Genomic DNA, 19,804 nt, shown 5'->3' with positions numbered 1-19,804 from the left:
CTACTTTCGATTGTGATGCTCAGAGCAGATGTTAATATCATCAGCTCAAAGAAACCTGATTCTTGAGGTCTCCTGCTATAATATGTTAAAGGCTCCATTCACACTTGTACAACTCCAAAGTTACGCTGATTTTGGAGTGCAACTTTGATGCAACTTTGACTCAACTTTGAAACAACTTTGGATGGGTGCAACTTGGATACGACTTTGGCTTTGACCAGTGGTAATGGACAACTATTGCACACAAGTTGTATTGTATAACATTCATGTATGACTTTCATGCAACTTCTGAGTGTTAACATTGAAGTCTATGGCCCTAAAGTTGCATGAAAGCCAGACCACAGCAGTGCATGAACTACTTTTTTTTTTTTTAACAGAAAAGTTTTATTGATAAAAAACAGCAATACATCAGATACAACCATCAAGGTACATTATCCAAAATGGAAACAAGACAGCATAAACTTATATCATGTCATGTGCACAAATGCAAGTATGTTATGCAAACATCAAAAACTAGAATAGGACGTTATCAAAGAGTGTCAGACATAAGTAAAACGCAACATTAACCAATTCCCAAAGCCATTGAAACCCAGGGTCTCCCAGGGAGGAGCGGGTGTCGGGCCAGAGGACCGAGGTATGGGGCGCCACCACCGTGACTCCCCCCTCCTCAATCCTCCAGGGGGAATTATAACCAATACATCCCCCAGGAACATAAAGGAGTAGAACATCTCCCCCGCCACCAAGATAAGCCCCAGAGATCTAGAGTTGTAGAGACCTAGCCCCAGGCCACGGGTCCCATATCTTCCCAAACTTTTGAGGGCATTGACGTCCCATATAAGTTAGTTTATACAGCGGAAGGGCCGAGTCCACCAACGCCCGCCATTGGGCGACCGTCGGAGAAGCCGACCCCCTCCAGTTTTGCAATAGAGCCTTCCTGGCATAAAAAGACAAATAAAACAGTAACAATTTCAGATACTTGGCCTGCGTCGCCAAACCACCCATGCCCAAAAGAAGTATCCTAGGATCAAGGGGTATCTGTATGGCCGTCACTGCACTCATCTCAGCCACCACCTCCCTCCAGTACTCCTGGATCCTCGGACAGTCCCACACAACACGAAAGAAGGTCCCAACCGCCTGCTGACACTTATGACACAGCTCCGAACACGAAGGATAGATCCTGGCCAAGTGCTGGGGGGGTATAATACGCTCTGTGCAGAAAGATTTAGTTTAGATGAACCTATCTCTGGCCAAAATCATTGTGGGCAGGTATTGCTGAATCCCTGGACCCCAGTCTTCCTCAAGAAGAGCAGGAACGTCCTGCCGCCAGCGCCCGAACAGGAATGGATCCCCATCCGGGTGACCACACGTAAGGCGTAGATAGACGGAAGACAGAATCTTATCCGCATTACGCGTGGTCAGGAACCTCTCCACTCTATGGGGGGCAATGACTATTGGAGCCGAAAACTGCGACTGCACCGCATGTCGCAGCTGCAGGTACCTAAATAGCATCCGAGACGGAAGTCTAAATTTCTCCCGCAGCTCAGGGAAGGGTAGTGCATGAACTACTTTTAAGTTGCTCCAACTTTAAGTCGAACATATATGAATAGGTATCATTGAAAAACATGAAGAATAACTTGTCGTGCAAGTTCGATGTCCAAAGTTGCATGACAAGTTGCACAAGTGTGAATGGAGCCCAAGGTGTTATGCGTCTTTGTCCCATTGTATCATTTCCCCATTATGTGCCTCCTCTGTGTGCATTCCCGTTTTTTTTATTGTTTCTGTCTGTCTGATCATCTCTTGGAGATGAGATTAATCTTGTGAACACTTTAACTTGTTATGGAACTATTGTGAGATGTTATGTGTTTATACTTATGATAATGTGTAATGTACTTTGTGAGCTTGGTGCCGGGCAGTCTGACCTGGAGTGGGATCTCTGATTAATCACAACATTATGTGAGTGGGCACTGAGTCATCTAGGTGGCTAGTTGTTTAATTAGCTTAATGTTTATAGCAGGGGTCTTCAAACTATGACCTTCCAGTTGTTCAGGAACTACAATTCCCATCATGCCTAGTCATGTCTGTGAATGTCAGAGTTTTACAATGCCCCATGGGATGTGTGGTTCCACAACAGCTGGAGGGTCGTAGTTTGAGGATCCCTGGTTTAAAGTATATGTTGGCTGTTGTTTAGCTATGTTAATTATATTCCTGTGCACAGTTTGTATTGTTAGGGTAATATGATCAGGAGGGGAATGTCCTCCTGTCGGATATAAAGTATGTGTCTGCGTTTCAACAAACAGTCATTCTTTTGGTTCTATCTTAACATATTGTCTGTGTACAATGCGTTGGGTAAAAGGATGGTATTAGCTTGGTCTGCTCGGAACAGTTTGGAGGGCAAGGGCACTATTTGGCGGAAGGAAGCACCTAAGCGGGGTGCCAAGCAGTTACATCACAACCCTCTTGGTCCAAGATTAGGTTTTCCTTTGTCACTCTCCTTGGTCCAAGATCAGGTTCTGTTCCCTTACTCCTCTTGGATCAAGATCAGGTTCTGCTCCCTTACTACCCTTGATCCAAGATCAGGGTCTGCTTCTTCACTACCCTTTGGTAATATTAGGTTCTGATCCCTCATCTCTGTTGGTCTAAGATCAGATTCTGCTCTCTGATCTGACTTGATCCAAGATCAGGTTCTGCTTGCTCACCCCTCTTGGTCCAAGATTAGGTTCTCCTCCATCACCCTCCTTGGTCCAAGATCAGGTTCTGTTCCCTTACTCCTCTTGGTCCAAGATCAGGTTCTGCTCCCTTACTACCCTTGATCCAAGATCAGGTTCTGCTTGCTCATCCCTCTTGGTCCAAGATTAGGTTCTCCTCCATCACCCTCCTTGGTCCAAGATCAGGTTCTCCTCCATTACCCTCCTTGGTCCAAGATCAGGTTCTCCTCCATCACCCTCCTTGGTCCAAGATTAGGTTCTCCTCCATCACCCTCCTTGGTCCAAGATTAGGTTCTCCTCCATCACCCTGCTTGGTCCAAGGTCAGGTTCTCCTCCATCACTCTCCTTGGTCCATGATCAAGTTCTGCTCCCTCACCCCCCTTGGTCCAGGATCAGGTCCCTTACTCTCCTTGGTTCAAGATGAGGTTCTCCTCTCCTCCCTAAGTGGTACAAGTTCCGTTCAGCTCTCCCTCACCTTCCCTCTGATCCATATTCAGGCTTTTTCTTCCCTTCCAAGCCCAAGATCAGGTCATCCTTCTTACATCGGTCCACAATCCCGCTTGATCCAGGATCTGGACCCCCTTAGTGCAGCACAAGGTTCCTCAACACTGAGGTAATTCAGGCTGCATCGATTCATTGCAGTGTGTTACCATATGCGTGTGAGAAAGTGATGTTTGTCCTTTAGAATACGTTTCAAACCTCAGATCAATCCCAAGCCCTGAACCTTTAGGAATGCTGTAGGTGGGTGCGCTCATATCCTCAGCCACATTTGGGGTTTCAGTGAGGCCAGAGAGGTGGATGGGCCAGGCTGCCAATGGCAGCGGGTACCTGGGCTGAGAAGAAGTGGATTGAATGGTGCTGGCCATCAGGCTGAGGGCGTTTTTTTAATTTTATTTTAGTCTGGAGTTCTGCTTTAATGGTCACCACTCATTTTTCTACACTTTTATGCCAAAGATGTACTTTATGCAATACAAAGCCCGCGGGGCGTGTCCTCTGCTCTCCACCCACCTGATTGAACCTAAACTCCATTTTTTTTCTTTTGATGTACAGATAGACACGATTGCCCTCACTGGATTCCGGCGGCTGAAGACGGAGGACGACGTGATAGACAACAGTGCCGAGGACTACGATGACGCCCAGTCCTTGTAAGTCTGGCCAGTTTTTTTACTTTTACTTGGTGTATCGGTGAAGGTCCGGTGTCCCCGGCGTGGGATAACCAGCAGTAGTTGGTCACCATTGGACTTCTGTTTTGTGATGCTGAAGATGTTTGGTGACTCATCAGAAGACCTTCCTTAGTTCTGAACATAGAAACATTTTTAGTGTGATGGAAGACGGCCAATGGATTGCCTCCAATACTACCGGGAGGTTTATTTGGTCTTTTTCCGTTATTTCACACAATCGGCATCAAAAATATAAAGAATTCACCGCACAACCGGACTGTGAAAAACCCATGCAGTATCCTGCTGGTCTCTAATAGTCTCTTGTCTCTGAAATTCTTATGTAGTATCTTGGTGGTCTCTAATAGTCTCATGTAATATCTGGGGGTCTCTAATGGTCTCTTGCAGGAGCTCAGTGGTCTCTAATGGTCTCTTGCAGGAGCTCAGTGGTCTCTAATGGTCTCTTGCAGGAGCTCAGTGGTCTCTAATGGTCTCTTGCAGTATCTCAGTCAGTGGTCTCTAATAGTCTCTTGGGTTATCTTGTTATTATTTTTTGTAGTATCTCAGTGGTCTTTAATGGCTCCTTATAGTATCAGGGGTCTCAGTCTCTTGCAGGAACTCAGTAGCCTCTCATTGTTTCTTGCAGTACCTCAGTGGTCTCTAATAGTCTCTTGCAGTACCTCAGTGGTCTCTAATAGTCTCTTGCAGTAACTCAGTGGTCTCTAATAGTGTCTTGTAGTAACTGAGTGGTTTCAAATAGTCTCTTGCAGGAGCTCAGTGGTCTCTAATAGTGTCTTGTAGTAGCTCAGTGGTCTCTAATAGTGTCTTGTAGTAACTGAGTGGTTTCAAATAGTCTCTTGTAGCTCAGTGGTCTCTAATAGTGTCTTGTAGTAGCTCAGTGGTCTCTAATAGTGTCTTGTAGTAGCTCAATGGTCTCTAATAGTCTCTTGCAGGAGCTCCGTGCTCTCTTATAGTGTTTTGTAGTAGCTCAATAGTCTCTTATAGTCTCTTTCAGGAGCTCAGTGGTCTCTAATAGTCTCTTGCAGGAGCTCAGTGGTCTCTAATAGTCTCTTGCAGGAGCTCAGTGGTCTCTAGTAGTCTCTTGTAGTAGCTCAATGGTCTGCATTGGTCTCTTATAGAAGCTTATTTGTCTAAAATAGTCTCTTGCAGGAGCTCAGTGGTGGCTAAGAGTGTCTTGTAATAGCGGTCTCTAATCGTCTCTTGCAGTATGATGGTGGTTTCTAAGTCTATTGCAGTATGTTGGCAGTTTCTCATAGTCTCTTGCTGTATGTCGGAGGTTTCTAATAGTCTCTTGTAGTAGCTCAGTGTTCTCTAATAGTCTCTTGCAGGAGCTCAGTGGTCTCTAATAGTCTCTTGCAGGAGGTCAGTGATTTCTAATAGTCTATTCTAGTAGCTCAGTGTTCTCTAATAGTCTCTTGCAGGAGCTTGGTGGTCTCTATTAGTCTCCTGTAGTAGCTCATTGGTCTTTAATAGTCTCTTGCAGCAGCTCAGTGGTCTCTAATAGTGTCTTGTAGTAACTGAGTGGTTTCTAATAGTCTCTTGCAGGAGCTCCGTGCTCTCTAATAGTGTCTTGTTGTAGCTCAGTGGTCTCTAATAGTCTATTGAAGGAGATTGGTGGTCTCTAATAGTCTCTTGCAGGAGCTTAATGGTCTCTATTAGTCTCTTGTAGTAGCTCAGTGGTTTCTAATAGTCTCTTGCGGGTGCTCAGTGGTCTCTAATAGCATCTTGCAGGTGCTCATTGGTTTCCAATAGTCTCTTGCAGTATCTCAGTGGCCTCTCATTGTCTCTTGCAGTACCTCAGTGGTCTCTAATAGTCTTTGGCAGGAGCTCAGTGGACTCTTATAGTCTCTTTCAGGAGCTCTGTGGTCTCTAATAGTCTCTTGCAGGAGCTTAATGGTCTCTATTAGTCTCTTGTAGTAGCTCAGTGTTCTCTAATAGTCTCTTGCAGGAGCTCAGTGGTCTCTAATAGTCTCTTGCAGGAGGTCAGTGATTTCTAATAGTCTATTCTAGTAGCTCAGTGTTCTCTAATAGTCTCTTGCAGGAGCTTGGTGGTCTCTATTAGTCTCCTGTAGTAGCTCATTGGTCTTTAATAGTCTCTTGCAGCAGCTCAGTGGTCTCTAATAGTGTCTTGTAGTAACTGAGTGGTTTCTAATAGTCTCTTGCAGGAGCTCCGTGCTCTCTAATAGTGTCTTGTTGTAGCTCAGTGGTCTCTAATAGTCTATTGAAGGAGATTGGTGGTCTCTAATAGTCTCTTGCAGGAGCTTAATGGTCTCTATTAGTCTCTTGTAGTAGCTCAGTGGTTTCTAATAGTCTCTTGTAGTAGCTCAGTGGTCTCTAATAGTCTCTTGCGGGTGCTCAGTGGTCTCTAATAGCATCTTGCAGGTGCTCATTGGTTTCCAATAGTCTCTTGCAGTATCTCAGTGGCCTCTCATTGTCTCTTGCAGTACCTCAGTGGTCTCTAATAGTCTTTGGCAGGAGCTCAGTGGACTCTTATAGTCTCTTTCAGGAGCTCTGTGGTCTCTAATAGTCTCTTGCAGGAGCTTAATGGTCTCTATTAGTCTCTTGTAGTAGCTCAGTGCTTTCTAATAGTCTCTTGTAGTAGCTCCGTGGTCTCTAAAAGTCTCTTGCAGGAGCTCCGTGCTCTCTAATAGTGTCTTGTTGTAGCTCAGTGGTCTCTAAAAGTCTCTCGTAGTAGCTCAATGGTCTATAATAGTCTTTTGCAGGAGCTCAGTGGTCTCTAATAGTCTCTTGCAGTAGGTCAGTGGTTTCTAATAGTCTATTCTAGTAGCTCAGTGTTCTCTAATAGTCTCTTGCAGGAGCTTGGTGGTCTCTAATAGTTTCTTGCAGGAGATTAATGGTCTCTAATAGTGTCTTTTAGTAACTGAGTGGTTTCTAATAGTCTCTTGCAGGAGCTCAGTGGTCTCTAATAGTCTCTTGCAGGAGCTCAGTGGTCTCTAATAGTCTCTTGCAGGACCTCAATGGCCTCTAATAGTCTCTTGTAGGAGCTCAGTAGTCTCTAATAGTCTCTTGCAGGAGTTCAGTGGTCTCTAATAGTCTCTTGCAGGAGTTCAGTGGTCTCTAGTAGTCTCTTGCAGGAGTTCAGTGGTCTCTAGTAGTCTCTTGCAGGAGTTCAGTGGTCTCTAGTAGTCTCTTGCAGGAGCTCAGTGGTCTCTAGTAGTCTCTTGTAGTAGGTCAATTGTCTGTAATGGTCTCTTGTAGAAGCTTATTTGTCTCAAATAGTCTCTTGCAGGAGCTCAGTGGTAGCTAAGAGTGTCTTGTAATAGCTCAGTGGTCTCTAATAGTCTCTTACAGTATGTCGGTGGTTTCCTCTTTTGTGTCCAGGTGCTTTTTTTTAACAAACTCCCATTTATAGACCGTCGATAAATAACCATTTCCAGCTCATCCAATCAAAGTTAGGGTCACTGCACATCTTACAATCTGACTGTACAATCTTTGTACAACCAACTTCAGACTTACTAAAGGCCCGTACACACGCACCGATTGTCGGCTGAACGATCGGCCGTCTTTTGTCCAGTGTTGTTGTGTTGGTTGAAATGTGCTCTAGACTGCACACAAATTTTGTCGGCCAACAACAACCAACTTCAGAAGTGATGTCATGTGATGGTTAACTTTCTGTGTGTTTTTTCTTCTCTAAGCATGCCCAGTCTTGCTCATCTGGCTTTTGTCGGCCAAAATCTGTACTGACTGACGGAAAATCGGCCGCTCTGGTGACGGCCAACAAAAATTTTATAGCATGCACACCAGATTTTGTTCGGCCGAAAAGTCGCAGTCGGTTGTCGGAAGCATCATACTAACAAGCCGACAATCGGCCGATCGGACGTTGGCCGAACATTTACGGCCGACAATCGGTACGTGTGTACGGGGCTTTAAGCAGTCCATAGATTATACAATTTTCTTTTCTTCCACCATGGGTTGATTGATTCTCCCCCCCAGTCAGTGTAGATGGGGGGATCCCTCCTGTGGTGCTAATAAAACATTGCAGTATAGGACTGAGCTAATCCGTCCAATCAATTTGTATCCAATCTTGCAAATCCTGGCATTACATCATAGTTGTTGGAAGATCTAAAGGAGATTGTAACGTGTGTGGTGAGCTTTACATTTGATTGGTGAGCCCAGGCCAGGCGTGTGACGATTTCTGACACAACGAATAATCTTCATATCAATTGTGTCCGATGTATGGCAACGTGAAGAACAAGAGCTTAGTAGGGGGAGGGGGAAAGGGGGGGGGGGTAATATTCTGACCTGCAACGTGTGAGAGATTCTGAGCAGAGTGAGGATCCCATCCTCCACCCTGTACAGGAAACTCACCGACCACTACTGACCGTCTGCCTGTATTTATAGACACAGAGATACCACAATTCTATCTATCTATCTATCTATCTATCTATCTATCTATCTATCTATCTATCTATCTATCTATCTATCTATCTATCTATCTATCTATCTATCTATCTATCTATCTATCTATCTATCTATCTATCTATCTATCTATCTATCTATCTACCAATTAAATTCCCTAACTGCATTTCAATGGGATTCAGTTCAGAGCTTTGACTAGATCAGTCCATATGAGCCTGTGCTTGGTGGGTTTAGGTTTACTAGTGTGTTTTGCATGACTATCTATCTATCTATCTATCTATCTATCTATCTATCTATCTATCTATCTATCTATCTATCTATCTATCTATCTATCTATCTATCTATCTATCTATCTATCTATCTATCCCATATCTATCTATCTATCTATCTATCTATCTATCTATCTATCTATCTATCTATCTATCTATCTATCTATCTATCTATCTATCTATCTATCTATCTATCTATCTATCTATCTATCTATCTATCTATCTATCTATCTATCTTGTCACTTAGGGGTGTACTCACTTTTGTTGCCAGCGGTTTAGACATTAATGGCTGTGTGTTGAGTTATTTTGAGGGGACAGTAAATTTACACTGTTATACAAGCTGTACACTCACTGCTTTACATTGTAGCAAAGTGTCATTTCTTCAGTGTTGTCACATGAAAAGATATAAATATTTACAATAAGTACAGGGGGTGTACTTACTTTTACTGTACATGTTCTGTATTTATTGACTGCAGCTGGCGCCTTGAAAAAGTATTCACACCCCTTACTTTTGTGAGACACTGTATATATGTAAAATATTATTATACAGGATTTATAAAGCGCTAACAGTTTGCGCAGCACTTTACAACATGAGGGCAGACAGCACAGCTACAATCCAATACAGGAGGAATCGGAGGGTCCGGCTCGTTAGTTGCGGTCTGCGGTGTTAAAATCCCGATAAAGTTGTCACAGGAGCCTCCATGGAAGTTTCCCAGCACACTGTAGAAGTCTCTGGTATTGGATGCCCCCCTCCCCCCTCTCAGGGGTTACAGGAAGAGGACAGTCCCCCGGTGTCACGGAATAGTGTGATGTGTACCCAGTCCCTAAGGACACAACGGAAGCCGCTTCTCCTCCATGAGTGTCCCTGGTGCAGTGTGAGCCCCAAGAGCTGACAGTCGGTAAGAAGTGTAAATGCTTGCTCTGTCCCTTTAAGGCTTTAGATTTGCATATTCTGTCGGGAAATCCCTCATTGTTCTTTAGAGGTTTTCCCAGCTGGGGATTCTCTTGTGTCCCCGGCCGGCCGTTCCCAGAGTCCTTTGCTCCTGGCTGGCTCCTTCAGTGGAGGTTTTCTCTGTAGAAGGTGATTGGAGCCACTTGGGTGCACTTGTAACAAAAGGGCGGAGTTCTGTCTGCGATCCTTATTTATTTGTAGGAATAATTTCTAGGATAAGATCCTCCGATTCACGCTGTGCCCGGGGTGTTCGTAAACGTTTCCTCGCTGACAGTCCTGTCTGATGGCGGGCATACACAAGACAATATTACAGAAGATCGAATTGTCCATCACTTTACTATTCATAAGATCGAAACGATCGCTCAATGCTCCACACAATTAACGATCATATCGATCCATCTTCTTTCCTTTGATTGGTTTTCAACCAAGGCCAATCAGAATAATTTAGATGAAATCAATCATTTTTGGTCAAAAGGGGTTCCTCATTAAGAGGTCTCCTCATTAAGGGTTCTCCTCATTTAGGCGTCTCCTCATTAAAGGGTCTCCTCATTAAGGCGTCTCCTCATTAAGAGGTCTCCTCATTAAGGGTTCTCCTCATTAAGGCATCTCCTTGTTAAGGGTTCTCCTCATTATGGGTTCTCCTCATTAAGGGTTCTCCTCATTAAGGGGTCTCCTCATTAAGGCATCTCCTCATTAAGAGGTCTCCTCATTAAGGCGTCTCCTTGTTAAGGGTTCTCCTCATTATGGGTTCTCCTCATTAAGGGTTCTCCTCATTATGGGTTCTCCTCATTATGGGTTCTCCTCATTAAGGGTTCTCCTCATTAAGGGGTCTCCTCATTAAGGGTTCTCCTCATTAAGGTGTCTCCTCATTAAGAGGTCTCCTCATTAAGGGGTCTCCTCATTAAGGCGTCTCCTCATTAAGGGTTCTCCTCATTAAGGCGTCTCCTCATTAAGGGGTCTCCTCATTTAGGCGTCTCCTCATTAAGGGGTCTCCTCATTAAAGGGTCTCCTCATTAAGGCGTCTCCTTGTTAAGGGTTCTCCTCATTATGGGTTCTCCTCATTAAGGGGTCTCCTCATTAAGGTGTCTTCTCATTAAGAGGTCTCCTCATTAAGGCGTCTCCTCATTAAGAGGTCTCCTCATTAAGGGTTCTCCTCATTAAGGGGTCTCCTCATTTAGGGGTCTCCTCATTAAGGGGTCTCCTCATTAAAAATTTCGCTGGACAAAGGTCACAAACAATCACCTAGTCCTCACAAATTATTTTATGTATTATGATCATTTTCTATGATCAACAGCTCCATCTACACAGCCAATCAACAAAATTTGTGGTGAGATGTCCAGCGTCAAGATCGAAACGATCGCTCAATGCACCATGCAATTAATGATCATATCGATCCATCTTCTTTCCTTTGATTGGTTTTCAGCCCAGGCCGATCAGAAAAATTTAGATGAAATCAATCATTTTTGGTCAAAAGGGGTCTCCTCATTAAGGCATCTCCTCGTTAACGGTTCTCCTCATTAAGAGATCTCCTCATTAAGGTATCTCCTCATTAAGATATCTCCTCATTAAGAGATCTCCTCATTAAGGGTTCTCCTCATTAAGGGTTCTCCTCATTAGATATTCGCTGGACGAAGGTCACAAACAATGACCTAGTCCTCACAAATTATTTTATCTATTATGATTATTTCCAATGATCAACAGCGCCATCTACACAGCCAATCAACACAATTCTTTCTGAGGTATCCAGCATCCATTTTCCTCCACCAACCAACACCTCATGTCCAACTCCAAACTCAACACTTTCCTTCTTCAACCCTGTTACCACTGATGAAGTTTCTAAACTCCTTTCCACAGCCCACCTTACTACCTGTCCCCTGGACCCTATCCCCTCGCAACTACTGCAAACACCCTCCTGCTCTATACTAAACTCTCTAACTCACATCTTTAACCTCTCCCTCTCTTCCGGCACCTTTCCCTCGCCACTCAAACATGCACTGGTTACCCCCATACTTAAAAAAACCCTCACTGGACCCCACCTGTCTGGAAAACTTAAGACAAATTTCCCTGCTCCCATTTGCCTCCAAGCTTCTTGAACCCCTTGTCCACAAACGTATGAGTTGCTACCTCACTGACAACAACCTTCTCGATTTCCTTCTTCAACCCTGTTACCACTGATGAAGTTGCCAATCTCCTTTCCACAGCCGACCTCACTACCTGTCCCCTCGCAACTACTGCAAACACCGTCCTGCTCTATCCTAAACTCTCTAACCCACATCTTCAACCTCTCCCTCTCTTCCGGCACCTTTCCCTCGCCGCTCAACCATGCACTGGTTACCACCCAACACTTAAAAAAACCCTCACTAGACCCCACCTGTCTGGAAGACCAATTTCCCTGCTCCCATTTGCGTCCAAGCTTTTTGAACGCTTTGACCACAACCGTATGAGTTGCTACCTCACTGACAACAACCTTCTCGATTTCCTTCTTCAACCCTGTTACCACTGATGAAGTTTCTAAACTCCTTTCCACAGCCCACCTCACTACCTGTCCCCTGGACCCTGTCCCCTTGCAACTACTGCAAACACCCTTCTGCTCTATCCTAAACTCTGTAACCCACATCTTCAAACTCTCCCTCTCTTCCAGAACCTTTCCCTCGCCGCTCAAACATGCACTGGTTACCCCCATATTTAAAAAACCCTCACTAGACCCCCACGTGTCTGGAAAACTTAAGACCAATTTCCCTGCTCCCATTTGTGTCCAAGCTTCTTGAACACCTTTTCCACAAACGTATGAGTTGCTACCTCACTGAAAGCAACCTTCTCGATTTCCTTCTTCAACCCTGTTACCACTGATGAAGTTGCCAAACTCCTTTCCACAGCCCACCTCACTACCTGTCCCCTGGACCCTGTCCCCTCGCAACTACTGCCAACACCCTCCTGCTCTATCCTAAACTCTCTAACGCACATCTTCAACCTCTCCCTACCTTCCAGCAACTTTCCCTCACCACTCAAACATGCACTGGATACCACATACTTAAAAACCCTCACTAGACCCCACCTGTCTGGAAAACATAAGACCAATTTCCCTGCTCCCATTTTCCTCCGAACTTCTTGAACGCCTTGTCCACAACCGTATGAGTTGCTACCTCACTGACAACAACCTTCCCGATTTCCTTCTTCAACCCTGTTACCACTGATGAAGTTGCCAATATCCTTTCCACAGCCCACCTCACTACCTGTCCCCTCGCAACTACTGCAAACACCCTTCTGCTCTATCCTAAACTCTCTAACCCACATCTTCAACCTCTCCCTCTCTTCCGGCACTCTTTCCTCGTCGCTCAACCATGCACTGGTTACCTCCATACCTAAAAAACCCTCACTAGACCCCCACCTGTCTGGAAAACTTAAGACCAATTTCCCTGCTCCCATTTGCCTCCAAGCTTCTTGAACGCCTTGATCACAACCGTATGAGTTGCTACCTCACTGACAACAACCTTCTCGATTTCCTTCTTCAACCCTCTTACCACTGATGAAGTTGCTAAACTCCTTTCCACAGCCCACCTTACTACCTGGACCCTGTCCCCTCGCAACTACTGCCAACACCCTCCTGCTCTATGCTAAACTTTCAAACCCACATCTTCAACCTCTCCCTACCTTCCAGCACCTTTCCCTCACCACTCAAACATGCACTGGATACTCCCATACTTAAAAACCCTCACTAGACGCCACCTGTCTGGAAAACTTAAGACCAATTTCCCTGCTCCCAATTGCCTCCAAGCTTCTTGAACACCTTGTCCACAACCGTATGAGTTGCTACCTCACTGACAACAACCTTCTCGATTTCCTTCTTCAACCCTGTTACCACTGATGAAGTTGCCAAACTCCTTTCCACAGCCCACCTTACTACCTGTCCCCTGGACCCTGTCCCCTCGCAACTACTGCCAACACCCTCCTGCTCTATCCTAAACTCTCTAACTCACATCTTCAACCTCTCCCTACCTTCCAGCACCTTTCCCTCACCACTCAAACATGCACTGGATACCCACATACCTAAAAACCCTCACTAGACCCCACCTGTCTGGGAAACTTAAGACAAATTTCCCTGCTCCCATTTGCCTCCAAGCTTCTGGAACACCTTGTCCACCATCGTATGAGTTGCTACCTCACTTGCAACAACCTTCTCTATCCCCTACAGTCTGGCTTCCATCCACAACATTTGACAGAAACTGCCCTACTAAAACTCACCAATGACCTGCTAACTGCTAAAACCAATGGCCAGTACTCCATACTTATGTAGCACCCTCCTTGGTAGGTGCTAGTGAGAGAGTATAGTTTTGAGCTCTGTCTGCTTACCAGAGGCGCTGCAGGTAAATCTATATTGTTCTCTGCCTACCAGGGAGCAGGATCTGTTAGTGAGGTCTGCTCGTTGTGCTCAGTATGCGATTCATTCAGTCTAGAGAGTGTTTCATGCTGGTCCAATAAGGAGGCATGTTAGACAGTGGGAGGAAACCTGATGAATGGGTGCATAGGCTTTTGATATAGTTCTGATGATTGGCAGAAGGCAGGCTGCCTCGGTGCATGTTGGGATACTGTATAAAAGCCAGGAGCACATGTGCTCGGGGTGGTCTTTCGTTGGAGAGCGGAGTCCTGAAGGAAGGAGGGGGCTGCGTCCTCTTCTGTAGAGATGCCATGCGGTCTCAGGAGGTCATTCTGAGGACCGGAGGAGTGGTTGACAGAAGCTGAACCCAGAGGTCCAGAGAAGCTGCCTTAGAGGGGAGACACTGGAGGTCCTGTTTCTGCAGTATCGTGAGTACAGGAACTCGTGTCAAGGGGCCTGACCTGATGGGGGCCACCTCTGCTCATAAAATAGTCAGTGGACTGGTGTCAGCAGGAAAGAGGATGCTAGGGAGAGTATTCTGAAGATAGGTGATCGTCTGTCAAGTCTCCTTGTTAAGAGTAACGAAACAAGAGACTGAACCCCATTCCTCCCAGTGGCAAGGTGAATTAACAGCCTTGCTGCTCCATATCTATCAGCAGAGATTGGAAGATAGAAGTCCTCAGATATGTTGAATAGTTCAAATTGGAGTATTCCACTATTCCCTTCCCCTATCCCAATTATTCAAAAAAAAACAACACCCCTAGACTGCTCATTTCTGCCAAGAGCCAACAGGAATAAGGAGGGATTCAGGAGATGTATTTAAGCACAACCGTGTGTTGGTAACCAGGGGAGCCCATGGAGACAGTATCCAGCAGTATTTATGGGGTCAGTGCTACACTTATACTCTTAGACCTTTCTGCGGCCTTCGACACAGTTGACCACCCACTTCTCAATAAACTCCACACCCTTGGCCTCCGCGACTCTGTTCTTTCCTGGTTCTCTTCCTACCTATCTCAGCGCACTTTCAGTGTCACATACAATATCTCCTCCGCTCCTCTTCCTCTTTCTGTTGGGGTACCCCAAGGCTCTGTCCTAGGAACCCTCCTATTTTCTCTTCGTACCTCTTTCCTGGGCCAGTTGATAACCTCCCACGGCCTCCATTACCACCTTTATGCTGACGACACCCAGATCTATCTCTCAACTCCTCAACTCACGGCCTCCTCAAACTCAACCTTTCTAAGATTGAGTTCTCCGATTCCCTCCACGCAACTTTACCATTGAGATCAATGGCACCATCATTGGTCCTTCCACACATGCCAGGGTGCCGGGTGTAATTCTAGACTCTGACCTCTACTTCAGCCCCCACATCCAATCACTGGCTAAATCTTTCCACCTTCACCTCCGTAACATCTCCAGAATTCGCCCCTTCCTAACTAACGACACCACAAAAAAACTGTATTCACTTCTTGGTTATCTCCCACCTTGGCTACTGCAACTCCGTCCTCACTGGCCGACCTTTGCACAGGTTGCCCCCCTTCAGTCTATCATGAATGCTGCTGCCAGATTAATACACCTTACTAACCCATCCGTGACTGCTTCCCCTCTCTGCCAATCTCTTCACTGGCTTCCACCTCCCCCATCGTATAAAATTCAAAATACTAACCACAACATACAAGGCCATCCACAACATCACCCCCAGCTACATCACCAACCTCATCTCCAAATCATTCTCTCAGCCCCTCCCAGGACCTCCTGCTCTCTAGCTCCCTTGTGACCAGGGGCAGACTGGCAACTTTCAGCCCAGGGGGCAAGTACAAACCAGAGGACCATGGTGCAGTGACTCGGCCCCCCTCCCACTCTCCCTCTTCCGGCCTCCTCCTGAACCCCATTCCAAGCTGAAGCCCTGCTCCAGGTACTCTCTACTTACTGAATCTGGATTCCCGACCTGGCCAGCAGGGGGCAGTTGGGGGTAGCTGGGACAGCTCAGTTGGGGCTGGCCAGGGCAGAAGAGTCTCCAAAGGGGCATGGAACCGGCCTCTGCTCAGACACAGTTTACACCATCCATGCTGGGTGGGGGGGGGGGGGGGCTGCTCTCTGTCCTTGTCTTTGTCCTGCTCTCAGTAGGTCAGCAGTGGGGACTTTTTACTTCTCTTCACCAGGAATCCTGTAGGCATGTCTGTGGCACAAGCGGTGCAGCCTTTTTACAGGGTATCAGAGCGGCCCAGGGGGGGCAATTGCCCCCCTTCCCCCTGGCCCAGTCCTCCCCTGCTTGTTACCTCCCTCCTCCCACTCTCGCCTCCAGGACTTCTCCAGAGCCTCTCCCATCCTCTGGAACTCCCCCTCCCATTCTCTGGAACTACCTCCTCCCACTCTCGTCTCCAGGACTTCTCCAGAGCCTCTCCCATCCTCTTGAACTCCCCCTCCCATTCTCTGGAACTACCTCCTCCCACTCTCGTCTCCAGGACTTCTCCAGAGCCTCTCCCATCCTCTGGAACTTCCTGCCCCAGTATGTTTGGTCAGCTTCTACCCTTCAAGGTGATCCTTCAAAACACACTTATTCAGGGAAGCCTACCCCACCCCCACCTAAGATCTGTACTTGAGTCCCCTCCATCAGATCAGCCCCCCGCAGCCACTACCCTTTGTACCACCTCCCCCTCCCTTTAGATTGGGCCCTCCTATTCCTTTTGTATTGAACTGTGTTGTAAACTGTGCTGTCCCCCCTTTTTATATTGTAAACGGTTGGCGCTATATAAATCCTGTATAATAATAATAACCTAGTGGCCACAAATCGGTATTTTTCCTGAAATGCATCAATCAGATAAAATGTCGCATTGTGGCCACTAGATGGAGCTGACAGTTGTAGAAAATCACTGTGCTAAGCAAGAATTCGCAAGGGCTGGGCGAATGTGCGATTTTTTATTTATTTTTTATAAATCGACCCTTGTGTGTCTTTTTATTAATTCCTACATTCAGTCACATCGTTCTTTTCTGTTAAGAATCAATCAGATTGTTACAATGTAAAAGAGATGTGGGAGCAATCTTCCGTATGAACGACCCTCCAACTAATCATCACAGGTCCATAGACCATGGCAATCCGCATTGTTCTCTAATCTCTCAGTTCTGTTTAAATCAAATCAGCTGCGTTACGGTAGTGGGAGATGAATGTTTGACACCTGTTAGGCCAGGTGTGTGTTGGGAACGTGCACAAAATCGCACGCTTTAGCAAGACGCAATGAAATCGGCTGCCATTTAGCAGATGCATGGCGGTATCAGTGGCACCCCCCATGCATCTGGAAACGTGCGTGTTTTTGCGTGCATCAAACTGCATGGCGTGTTTGAGGAAAGAAGTCGGTGCGTCTTTTCTGCGTTTCCATTGAAATAAATAGGCTGCCCTACACTCAAGGCGCGTAAAACTCGTGGAAGCGCACATGCGCCTGCGCAACCGCGCCAGCTAGTGAGCACCGAGCCTTACAGGAAGTGAAATGTCATGCATGAATGCAGTGCCAGGACAAGGTCACCCAGAGCCCAGGGCGGACACGCCAAACTACCCCCCCCCCCAAAATGTATGAGCATTATGTGTCAGCAAAAGTCCCCCCCACAAAAACACTGAGCACTGATCTGCATGATTACCCCCTTAGCATAAATCCCCCCTCCTCCAAGTACAAATCCGCCCCCATGCTGAAATACCCCCTCCCAGCACAAATCTTGCCCCCCCATCCCCCAAAACACCTTTACTCAAGTGCCCCCTTCCCCCCAAAAAAAATTTACCCCTCCAAGCACAAATCCTCTGCCTCTAAAATGTGCCCTCCTGGTACAAATCTTCTCTCCCCCACTTCAAATTTCCCCCTCCCAGCACAAATCCCCCCAACCCCCCCCCCCCCCCCCCACCTTGCATGATACCACAGTGCCAGGGGCAGTCACTCCTCCTGCCCACCCCTTGTCCCGACCCTGTTCTCCCCTGCCACATGGAATCCCCACGACCAAGTCTAAGCCCCGTGGGCGGGGCAAAATGCATCACAGGGGCGTGGCTTAGACAGAGCTGGGCTCAGACTTCCTTCTGTGTGACTGTGGGGTCTTATTGGGGGTGTTTCCTCTTTTCATTGCATGCATTAGGTGAGGGTGGGCTCTCAGGAGATGTATTTAACCATAACCGTGTGGCATGCTCACCCCCTAAGCACACAGCTCAAATCCTCTCTCTCCCCATATGCCCCCAGCACAAATCCCCCACCCCCCAAAAAAAAAATCTTTACTCCAAATCCCCCTTCCAGCACAAATTCCCCTCCCAAATCCCCCATCCTAGCACAAGTTCCCCCCACAAATTTCCCCTCCAAGAACAAACCCTCCCCCACTCCAAATCCCTCACTTCTAGCACAAATTCTCCTCCCACAATTTCCCATCCCAGCAAACCCCCCCCCCCCCCTGCAAATTTCTCCTCCATGCACAAATCCCCCACTTCCAACACAAATTCCCCTTCCTCAGTCCCCCACCCTAACACAAATCCCCACCACTGTTTTCCCCTCCATGCACAAATCCTCTCCCCCCCTCTCCAAATTGCCCACTTCCTGCACGAATCCCCCCTATACCCTATCCTATCACAAATCTCCCTCATAAATTTCCCCTCCAAACATCATTCACCCACACAAATTTCCCCTCCAAGTACAAATCCCCCCCCACTCCAAATTTCCCACTTTCAACACAAATTCCCCTTCCTCAGTCCCCGATCCCATCACAAATCCCCCACTTCCAGCTCAAATTCCCCTCCCACAATTCCCCATCCCAGCAAAAATCCCCCCTGCAAATTTCTCCTCCAAGCACAAATCCCCCCACGTCAAATTCCCCACTTCCAACACAAATTTCCCTTCCTCAGTCCCCCATCCTAACACAAATCCCCCCCCACACAATTTTCCCCTCCATGCACAAATCCTCTCTCCCCCCCTTCAAATCGCCCACTTCCTGCACAAATCCCCCCCCGCCATCCCCTATCCTAGCACAAATCTCCCCCACAAATTTCCCCTCCAAGCACAAATCCCCTCCCCCCCACGCCAAATCCTCCACTTCCAGCACAAATTCCCCTCCTCAATCCCCATTCTAGCACAAATCCTCCCACAAATTCCCCCTCCAAGTGCAAACCCTCCTTTCTTCCAGCACAAATTCTTCTCCCCCAATCCCCCACCCTAGAACAAATCTACCCCCCACAAAAATTTCCCCTCCTAGCACGAATACCCCCCCCCCCCAAATCATCCCTACTAACACAGATCCCCCCCCCCTTTTTATTAAGAATTAAAAAAAAAAAGACATCACTCATACTAAACTGCAAGGTCAGCCGGAGTGCCAGACAGACTGATCACATGACCCAATTACTCACCGCCTTCCTCACCCTTTCCAACCAAAATATAAAAGTGCAGAAACTTTTTGAAGACCTCTCGTGTGGACAGCAAAAAAAAAAAAAATAATAATACTAAAAATAAATAAATCATTAATAATATACTGTGCTACTACTGCTACTAGTAATAATAATAAAAATAATAATAAATATAATAAAAGCATTTTTACATAATAATAATAGAAACAATACATTTTTCACGCAGCTTTTAACCTAAATTTGTACATTTTTTCAAAAATATTAATAAAAACGATAATATAAAAAAAATATAAAAAACAATATTAATAATATAATAACAAAATAATAATAGTAATGATAATAACAGTGGCTAAGTGGTTAGCATTTCCACCTGACAGCACTAGGGTCATTGGTTCAAATCTGTGTTTGGCGTATTGTCTGAGCACTGACAGACTGACCCCCCCCACCCCTTCAACCTCTGCAGCAATGCTGGCAGCACTCATACCCCCCACTCCCAAAGACAACCTCAGGGTATGACGCTGAGCATGTGCACTCAACTTCTTTGGTCGACCATGGTGAGGCCTGTTCTGAGTAGAACCTGTCCTGG

At 46.4% G+C, this 19,804-nt stretch overlaps 1 protein-coding gene across 6 annotated transcripts in view; it reads left to right on the top strand.

The window, feature by feature from the left end:
- Positions 1 to 19,804, top strand: part of ARAP1 (ArfGAP with RhoGAP domain, ankyrin repeat and PH domain 1) — a 406,767-nt gene that overhangs the window by 201,304 nt on the left and 185,659 nt on the right. For all 6 annotated transcript variants that reach the window (XM_082244568.1, XM_082244572.1, XM_082244571.1 and 3 more), the window contains exon 5: positions 3,753 to 3,847. In XM_082244568.1, coding sequence (XP_082100694.1) covers positions 3,753 to 3,847 — 95 coding nt within the window. The remainder of the gene's footprint in view (positions 1 to 3,752; positions 3,848 to 19,804) is intronic.

The sequence above is a fragment of the Pelophylax lessonae genome (genome assembly GCF_965119305.1).
Source record: "Pelophylax lessonae genome assembly, chromosome: 2".
Lineage (NCBI taxonomy): Eukaryota > Metazoa > Chordata > Amphibia > Anura > Ranidae > Pelophylax > Pelophylax lessonae.
Note: the sequence above shows the minus strand (reverse complement) of the source record. Positions and strands in the feature narration are given on the sequence as shown.